We start from the raw sequence: 10,325 nt of genomic DNA on the forward strand, positions 1-10,325 counted from the left end.
TTTCATTCCTTTCTACTGCCAAATAATATCCATTGCTGGAATATACTGCATTTTATTTACCCAACCATCAGCTGATGAACATTTGGGTTGTTTCCACTGCTTGGCTATTTGAATAATGGTGCCACAAACCTTCCTGTACATGTTTTTATGTGGACATAGGTTTCCATTTTTCTTGGGCATATACCAAAGAGACTTGCTGTGTCATATAGTAACTCCATGTTTAACCTTTTGAGAAACTGACAGTTTTCCAAAGTGGCTGTATCACTTTGCATCCCCACCAGCAACATATGAGGGTTCCAGGTTCTTCACACTCATGTCAATACTCATGATCTGTCTTTTTTATTATGGCAATATTTTTTTTCTTTTTCTTTGAGACAGGGTCTTACTCTGTTGCCCAGGCTGGAGTACAGTGGCTCATTGCAGCCTCAACCTCCTGGGCTGGCTCAAGTGATCCTCCCACCTCAGCCTTCTGAGTACTAGGCTACAGGCATGTGTCACCACAACTGGTTAATTTTTGTATTTTTTGTAGAGATGGGGTTTTGCCATGTTGCTCAGGCTGGTCTGGAACTCCTGGGCTCAAGCAATTCACCTGCCTCACCCTCCCAAAGTGACAGGAGGTGTGAGCCACCATGCCCGGCCAGTAATTGCATTTTCTTTATGACAAAATTATTTTCAGAGCTTAGAATTAGATAAAACTTCTTCTCTACTTGTATATTCCTTCTACAGAGGAAAGCAGTCATTGCTTCTTTGCACTGACTGGTAGAAAGCTTAAAACTAAAACTTTTCTTGGTTGGAAATTCTTGCTAAATTTTAATTTTTATTTTCATCTTTTATCTTGTAGGTATTTTTTGATACCTCTATATTAGTAAAAGCTAACTCACATCCCTTCTAGTGGGAAAGAGGCTATAAAGAAGTAAAGAAATAAATACATGGTAAGTACCCTTTATCTGCACAGCAATCTCAAGGCAGTAATTATAAAGGATAAAACTGAAGATATGAAAAGTTATTTACCAAAGTCAGAAACTTATAAGTGGCAAAACTGTATTAGAATATAGATCTTGCAGTCCCTCATTTCAGTTCTTTATACTCTCTCAACATTCCATCATTCTGTTTAATACAGACATTTTATGGCATCTGAAAAGTATCCCAAAGTAGCTCTTGCAGAACCAACACTTAAATGTAATAGAGTCCCTGTGATAAGATGTTCAACTAATATTTTATCCCAGTGATTGAGATAACTTTAAATGTTCCTCAATAGTCCCTACAATAGCTTAGCTCTGTATGAAAGGAAAAAATGTGTTTATTTTTCATTGATAATTATAATTATTATAATAATGATTTTTTTTTTTGAAACAGAGTCTTGCTCTGTCTCCCAAGCTGGAGTGCAGTGGCATGATCTCAGTTCACTGCAACCTCTGCCTCCCGGGTTCAAGTGATTCTCGTGCCTCAGCCTCCCGAGTAGCTGGGATTACAGGCGTGCACAACCACTCCAGGCTAATTGTATTTTTTCTATTTTTAGTAGAGATAAGTTTTGCCATGTTGGCCAGGCTGTTCTCAAACTCCTGGACTCAAGTGATCTGCCTGCCTTGGCCTTTCAAAGTACTAGGATTATAGGTGTGAGCCACCACACCCGTCCTATAATTATTATTTTAATTATTAATATTCTACTAATGCTGAGAAAGATGGTATAAGACATAAAAATCTAGTATTTGTCTAATGATATGGGTCAAGGCACCTAATATCAATAGTTAGCTAAATAATAGGGGAAAATATTTATGAATAATTCCAATGTAGAATGATTTATAGAAAGTTATATTTTTCCACATTACATTTTAAAGTAACTTAAAATATTTTTGGCTATATGAAATTTATATATTCTTCCTTAAAGAAAGAAAATAAACTTTTATAGAAGTAGTTACAGAAATGCATTTGGTATTCATTCCTGGTGATACAGAATTGAATTTAGGTTTAGTGCCAGATACAGGATGAGAACACCATTAGCTGGAAACTATACTTACCTCTAGGTGATTTCTATAAATTTGAAGTCCAATGATTTCACTTATTAAAGTGGACAAACAAGTTACATGTTCCGGACCTAGGTGACAGTTACAAAAACTATCTAAAAGGCAAAAACACTCTAACCACGAATGAGAGGATTCAATACATTTTATAAATGCCTCAAAAGAACTCTTTTCTTATTCTCATTCTATCTCCATGTCTGGACTTGAGTATTGTGAACAATTGCAGTTTGGTCTAAAGATTTAGTCCATCACTATGAATTACCACACGTCACAAAATGACTTAAATCACTAGTGCTAAGTAAGTGGTAGGACCTTATGATTGAATAAATACTGGTTTTCTAGAATTGTAAAAAACCTCAGAAAGTGTATAGTTTTGCCTCAGTCATTTTACAGGTGTGGGAAATAAACAAGAGGTGAAGGGACTTGCCCAAGATCTCCTAAGTTCATGGCAGAGCGGCAAGTTTATTTGTGATCTAAGGTTGTTCTACAATACCATGAGTTCAAGTCAAAACTTAAAATGGACTTGATTTTCGACTTTGTTTAAACCTGAAATTTAAAAAACTGAGCAAGATCCAGCCCAAAATAGCAAAAAGGTTTTATGAATACACACTTTTCGCTGACAGTCAACTAGAAACCAAATAGAATAGAAATGTTTCTATCAGAGAGATCATGGGTGTATCATGAAAAGTAAATGTAACGATGCCAGCCTTCAGATTCCCTAGGATATTTTAAAACTCTCAAGCACTTCATCGTTTAGGGTCACTGGAGAAAATTACTTTTATGCAAACAAAGGAACACACATCTGGAAAAGGAGCTAAAGAAAAATTTGGCAGTTCTTATCTATTTTATTCCCTGAAGAAATGTGCTGACCATTAACTTCATAAGTTGAATATTATAAATGGAAAAAGGAAGAAATAGAAATCCACCCAGTTCTGGAATCATGGATGGAGTTCTGGAAGATGATTTGATCTTGTAATCTTTTTTACTGGTCCTCTCTTGGCACTCACTGTCTTCTGCTTAGCTGGATTATATCTTCCACTGAAATAAATAAGTGTTCATCATAATTTTTCAGTCACCATTATGTACAACAAAAACATTATAGGCCACACAGGGAGAAATGTATATTGTACCTTGTTCCCCACCCCCCAACCCAATAGACCCTCACATGGAAACCTTCCTGTGAATAGTTTCTGCTTACAGGGCAAATCTTAGGCAGCCTTCTGTTATAGCATATCATCTCCACAGCTACAGAGGCATACAGCTTGCGGGTAGATAATTCAAAGGCTGGGAAGCAGCGTGTCAGGTGCCCTAATGTGGAAAGTTCTGTCTAATGAGGGATAAGACAGATCCATGGATTCCTTTTCTTAGATTTCCATGAGATCCTTTTTCCATTAATGACTTATGTGGCATTAAAAAGCCAACCTACCTTACACTCTGACTTGAGAGAGTAAAAGGCCACTTCAATTTCCTAAAAACTTTCTTAGTTAGGGGGTGATGCAGTAAAATGATGAGTAAGAACCTGTCATTTTCTCCTCATTAAAATGAAGGATAAAATTCTCTTCTGCATAAAAGTGATGACAAATTGGCAAATATGGTTAGAAGCAACTTTATCAAAACTCTGGAAATTAACGAAAGTGTTGCAACAATCCTGGAGAATTTATAAAATAACAACAACAGAAACAAATGGCTGAAACTTCGAACACTGAGCTTTGCAGCATTTTAACTTGCCCTATGCCTATCCACTGTTCCCCCGGCTCTCATCCCCAGCTCCATGGCAGCCTTGAAAACCAAGAGTGCACAATTGCAGTGAAAACCCAGTAGCCTGGCAGACACCATAAGGGGCAGAATGGGGCTGGAGCTCCTTTTTTTTTTTTTTTTTTTTTTTTTGAGGAGTTTCATTATTTAAATAGTCTGGTGATTACTTGAAACACCACTTACAAAGCTATCTTTATTTGACCTAACTTGGAGATGGTCCAGTGTAAGTAGCCTTTTCCCTAGGGGCATGGAACAATAAGAAACCATTGTTTAATTTCAGAGCTGCAGGGAGTTAGTAGATAACAATTGAGGAAAAAAATAGGCTTACCAGGAAGCTTAAAAGGAAAAGCTGAGAGGCCAGGCTCAGTGACTCTCACTTGTAATCCCAGCACTTTGGGAGGCTAAGGGAGGCAAGTGGATCACTTGAGGCCAGGAGTATGAGACCAGCCTGGCCAGTATGACGAAACCCCACCTGTACTAAGAATACAAAAAAAAAAAAAAAAAAAAAATTAGCCAGGCGTGGTGCTGCATGCCTGTAATCTCAGCCACTTGGGAGGATGAGACATGAGAATCACTTGAGCCTAAGGCAGAGGTTGCAGTGAGCTGAGATCATGCCTAGGCAACAGAGAGAGACTCTGTCTCTTAAAAAAAGGAACAGCTGCGAAATGAGTGTTAATAAGCTCCATTATATTTCTTGGAATCTAGAAGAGCATACACATGTGTAACTGTGGGGATAAATAGGACTGTGTGCATACTCAGGAAAGGCCTGAAAAGTCCCTAAGCTTTTGCCTCTGGCTGACCTTGAGGCTCTGCACAAGCAGGAAGTAAAGAATAAGGTAGAGTTGTAATTTGCCTGACCAGCTGTTGAAGGCATGCTCCAACACACACACACAGAGCCCATCAGCAAAGGCTAGGAGATTTATTGATTCTAGGCATTTAAAGAAATCTGTTCAATTATTAGCTGACCCCTAAGCTAACTCAGCAGAGACTTCAGTGTCCACCCCAACAAAGAATACAGATTTTACATAATTATTTCAGAAAAGTCACTAAACAAGCAGCCGCAAAAACAGTGACAACAACAAACCCTGGGGAGGGGAAAGAAACTAATATACAGAGTGGCCACGTTATATTTTTTAAAACATCCAGTTTTCAAAAAAAAAATTACAATATATGAGACGAGACAAAAAAAATGGCTCTTATACAAGAAAAAAGGCAACTAATAAACACTTTACCTGAGGAAGTCCAGATGTTAGACTTAATAGAGAAAGACTTTAAATCTACTATTTAAATATGTTTAAAGAACTAAAGGAAATCATATCTATAGAGGAAATTATAAGAATGATGTCTCACCAAATCAAGAATACTAATAAGAGAAAGGAATTATTTAAAAAGAACCAAATAGGCATTCTGGAGTTGAAAAAGAAAATAACTGAAATGAAGAATTCACTAGAAGAGCTCAACAGCAGATTGGGGCAGGCACAAGATTCAGTGAAGTTAAAGATTTGTCAACTAAGATCGTCTGGTTTGAGCAACAGATAACAAAGAATAAAGTGAAGGAAATTAAAATATTTTCCCCCAAAATATAGTTCTTTGACATATTTTGAAATGTCAGTCTCTTGGCCAGCAGGCAGAAATGGCCTTACAAAGCTGTCTTAAGTGGGGAACATTTGCATTAATGTGGAGAATCTCCACTAATGCAGCTGTGCCACTTCCCCTTTCTATGCTTTTCCCCAGATCTAGGAGAGATTGAAAGTCTGACACATTTAAAAGTCTGAGAAGAAACATTTACCATCTATTCTCTTTGATGGTGGCTTCATCTACATAAAAAGTCCACCTTTGTTTGCTAAACCTCTTCTCCCTGCTCCTATAACCTTTTTTAAAATCAGAATCTAAGCCCCTACTCTTTCTGTAACTTCAAAATGGTATATAAGTTTCTATAACTCATTGGGAAGTAGGGTCTTCATTCTGAAGCATGTATACATATTAAATAAATTTGTGTGCCTTTTCTCCTATTAATAAATCTGATTCATGTCTGTGATTTTTAGTAAACTTTAGGGGCAAGAGCCTATGGCCCCCACTAAAGAAAACTGAACAGTCTCAGAGACCTGTAAAACACCATCAACTATACCAACATATGTATAATGAGTGTCCCAGAAGGCGAGGGTAAAGAGTAAAGGACAGATAGATTATTTGAAAAATAATAGCTAAAAATTTCCCAAATTTCATTAAAAATATTGATCTACAAATTTAAGAAAGCTAACAAATTCCAAGATGAATATCCAGACACATCATAATCAAACTATCAAAAGCCAACACACAGAGGGAATCTTGAAAGCAGCTAGAATGAAGCAGCTCAGTCTGTATAAGGGATCTTCAATAGGAGTAACAACTGATTTCTCATCAGAAACTATGAAGGCCTGAAGGCAGTGAGATGAAATATTCAAAGTGCTAAAGGAAAAAGACTTTCAGCTAAGAATCCTATATGCAACAAAACTATCCTTCTAAAATAAAAGAAAAATTAAGACATTTCCAGATAAGGAAAAACAGAAGGAATTAATCATCGGTGAACCTGCCCTATAAAAAATAGTAGAGATTTTTGTGTTGAAATAAAAGGACATTTGATAGTAGTGTAAATTCACATGAAAAAATAAAGAAAACTAGTAAAGGTAACTACATAGGTAAACATAAAAATAGGATAAATGTGGTTTTTGTTTGTAATTCTTTTTAAATCTCCTAACTGATTAAGAAAATAACTGCAGGAGCAATAATTGTAAATCTGTTGATGGAAACAAAATGTATAAAGTTGTAATTTGTATGACATTAACAACACAAAGTAAGGTGGAGGGAATGGAGCTACATAGGAAAGATCTTTTGGTACACTACTGAAATTAAGTTGATTTGAACCTAAAGTAGATTGTTATAAATTAATATCCTAATTGTAATTCCCAGGGCAACCACTGAGACCAAGACCAGATGGCTTCACTGGTAAATTCTACCAAACATACACATGTAAAACCAATCCTTCGTGCACACTTCATAAAAATGAAATAGGAGAGAACACCTTCCTACTTATTTTATGAAGCAAATATTACTCTTATTTTCTTGTTTCTGCTTGTTTGGGGTTTGGTTTGCTCCTCTTTTTTCAAGTTTCGTAAGGTAGAAGATTTGATTTTTTATTTGAAATGATTCCTTTAAAAATATATTTACAGCTATAAATTTATTTCTAAGCACTAAACCTAATAAAGAAAATCTATGAACAAAATTTACAGCCAACATTATATTTAATGTAAAAACCAAAAGCTTTCTATCTAAGATAAGGAACAAGTTAAGGATGTTCACTATTACCACTTCTATTCAACATTGTATAGAATTAGGCAAGAAAAATAGATAAAAGGCATCCAAATTAGAAGAAAAAAAAGGAGTAAAAAAAGAAGAAAAAGAAGAAGAAAAAACGGAGTAAAATGATCTCTATTTAGGTGACATGTTCTTATGTATAGAAAATACTAAGGCATACACATACACATACACATACAGACACAGACACACGCATACATTTATGAGATCTAGGGTTTCTGGATTTAAGATCAATATGCAAAAATCAACTGTATTTCTAGACAATGCAATATATAGTCCTAAAATGAAATTTGAAACATAATTCTATTTCAAACTGCATCAAAAAGAATACAGCATTAGGAATAAATTTAGCCAAAGAATTACAAGATTTGTACACTAAAATCTATAAACTATCTATGAAAGAAATTAAAGAAGATCTAAATAAATAGAAAGAAATTCATGTTCTTGGATTAGAAGACTTAATATTGTTAAGATGGCAATACTACCCAAAGTGATCTACAGATTCAACACACTCTTCATCAAAACACCAGCTATATTTTGTGAAGAAACTGACAAGTGGATCCTAAATCCACATGGAAATTAAAGGGACTCTGAATAACCAAAACAATCTTGAAAAAGAACAATAAAATTTGAGTACTCACACTTCTTGATTTTAAACTCACTAAAAAGTTAGTCATCCAGACAACAAGGTATTGGCATAAGGATAGGGTTATAGATCAATGAAATACAACTGGGAGTCTAACAGTAAACCCATATGTTATGGTCAATTGTTTTTTTACAAGACTGCCAAGACCATTTAATTAGCAAAGTATAGCGTCTTCAACCTACGATGCTAGGACAACTGAATAAATACAGGCAAAAGAGTGAAATTGGATGTCTGCCTCATATCATATACAAAAATGAACTCAAAATGGGTGAAAAGGGAGCTAAAACTATAAAACTCTTAGAAGAAAACATAGGTTAGGCAATGATTTCTTATATGAGACACCTAAAACACAAGTAACCAAGAAAAAGTAGATGATAGTCTTTATCAAAATAGAGAACTTATGGGTTTCTAAAGAGATCATCAAGAAAGTAAAAATATCATCCATAGAATGGGGGAAAAAAATTGTAACTCTTTTATCTGATAAGCTCTCAGACCCAGAATATAAAATGCTCTCAATGCAACGTAACAGAGACAAACAAGCCAATTTAATAATAGGCAAAGGACTTGAATAGACATTTCTCCAAAGAAGATACAGTTGTCCCTCTATATCCATGGGTGATTGGTTCCAGGACCCCCATGGATACCAAGATTCACAGATGCTCAAGTCCCTTACATAAAATGGTGTCATATTTCTATATAATGTACACACATAATCCAGTATACTTTAACTCATCTCTAGATTACTTATACATAATACAAAAGTAGATGCTACATAAATAGATGTTATACTGTATTGGGTTCTTAAAAATTATTTATTATTATTGTATTATTATTATTATTGTTTTTTCCCCAATTTTTTTGATCCACAGTTGGTTGAATTCATGGATGCAGAATTCATGCATATGGAAGGCTACCTGTATAGAAATGGCCAACAAGTACAAGAAAAGATGTTCAACATCATTAGTCATTAGGAAAGTGCAAATCAAAACCACAGTAAGATACCACCTCACATCCACTAGGATGGTTAAATTTCTTTTAAATAAAGGACAACGTGTTGACAAGGATGTGGAGAAACTGGAACCCTGATACATTGCTGACAGAAATATAAAATGGTACAGCCACTACAGAAAACAGCTTGGCAGTTCCTCGAAAAGATAAACAGAATGGAATTAATGCAGCAATTCCACTTTTAGGCATGCACCAAAGAGAATTAAAAACATTTACACATAAAACTTGTACAGGGATGTTCATAGTAGCATTATTCAAAACAGTGAAGAGGTGTAAACATGTAAATATCTATCAGCTGATGATTTGGTAAATAAAATGTGGTATATCCAAAAACTGGAATATTACTCCACCACAAAAAGGAATAAAGAACTCGCATATGTTCCAACATGGATGAACCTTGTCCAAAAACTGGAATATTACTCCACCACAAAAAAGAATAAAGAACTCGCATATGTTCCAACATGGCTGAACCTTGAAAATGTTATACTAAGTGGCATAAGTTAAACACACAAGTTCACATATTGTGTGAGCTCCCATTTACAGTTGGAAATGTGCCACATAACATTTCAGTCAGCAATGGACTGCATATATGACAGTATTCCTGTAAGATAATACTGTATTTGTACTATACCTTTTCTATATTTAGATACACAAATACTTACCGTTGTGTTACAATTATCAGAGTGTTCAGTACAGTAATATGCTGTACAGGTTTGTAACTTAGGAGCAATAGGCTATACCATATAGCTAGGTGTGTAGTAGGCTCTACCATCTAGGTTTTTGTAAGCACACTCTATGATGTTTGCACAATGACAAAATTGTCTTATGACACACTTCTCACAACATGTCCCCATCATTAAGGGACACGTGACTGACTATATTTGAAACAACAAGACCAGAGAAAACCATAAAGACAGAAAGCAGATTAGTAATTGCCAGGAGTTAGTGGAAGGGGGTTTGGTAACTAACTGCTCATTCATATAGGCTTTCTTTCTGGGGTGATGAAAATGTTCTGGAATCCGTTAGCAGTGATGCTTGCATGACCCCATGAACATACTAAAAATCATTGAGTTGTACACTTTATTATTTTTATTTAAAAAAAATTTTTAATGAGGTCTGGCTCTGTTGCCCAAGCTGCAATGAAGTGGCACGAATATAGCTCACTGCAGCTCAACTCCTGGGCTCAAGTGATTGTCCTGCCTTGGCCTTTCAAAGTGCTAAGGATACAGAGTTGTAGGCTAAAAGGATAATTTTTTTGGTATATGAATAATATCTCAATAAAATAATTTTTTAAAATGTGCTTTGGGAATAATTTATTTCCTGTTAAAATTTTCTTTAGTTTATTAATCATGTTTAAAAAATGATTTCTTCTGGTGAAATATGGAATTAATCACAATCATTCAATTATTATATTTAATTAATATGGCTCATTATAGATATTATAGTATGAAATGATTTTCTATTACATTAAGGATGTTTCGAGTAGCTTCCAAAATATGGCCCATTTCTTTTTTTTTTTTTTTTTTTTTTTTTTTTTTTTT

At 35.0% G+C, this 10,325-nt stretch overlaps 1 protein-coding gene across 3 annotated transcripts in view; it reads right to left on the reverse strand.

Moving 5' to 3' along the window:
• Positions 1 to 2,552: 2,552 nt before the first annotated feature.
• CCDC169 (coiled-coil domain containing 169) overlaps positions 2,553 to 10,325 on the reverse strand; it is a 63,199-nt gene continuing 55,426 nt past the window's right edge. For all 3 annotated transcript variants that reach the window (XM_025364338.1, XM_025364336.1, XM_025364335.1), the window contains one exon: positions 2,553 to 3,059. In XM_025364338.1, coding sequence (XP_025220123.1) covers positions 2,960 to 3,059 — 100 coding nt within the window. In that variant the 3' untranslated portion in view covers positions 2,553 to 2,959. The remainder of the gene's footprint in view (positions 3,060 to 10,325) is intronic.

Source organism: Theropithecus gelada, chromosome 17 (assembly GCF_003255815.1).
Source record: "Theropithecus gelada isolate Dixy chromosome 17, Tgel_1.0, whole genome shotgun sequence".
Classification (NCBI taxonomy): domain Eukaryota; kingdom Metazoa; phylum Chordata; class Mammalia; order Primates; family Cercopithecidae; genus Theropithecus; species Theropithecus gelada.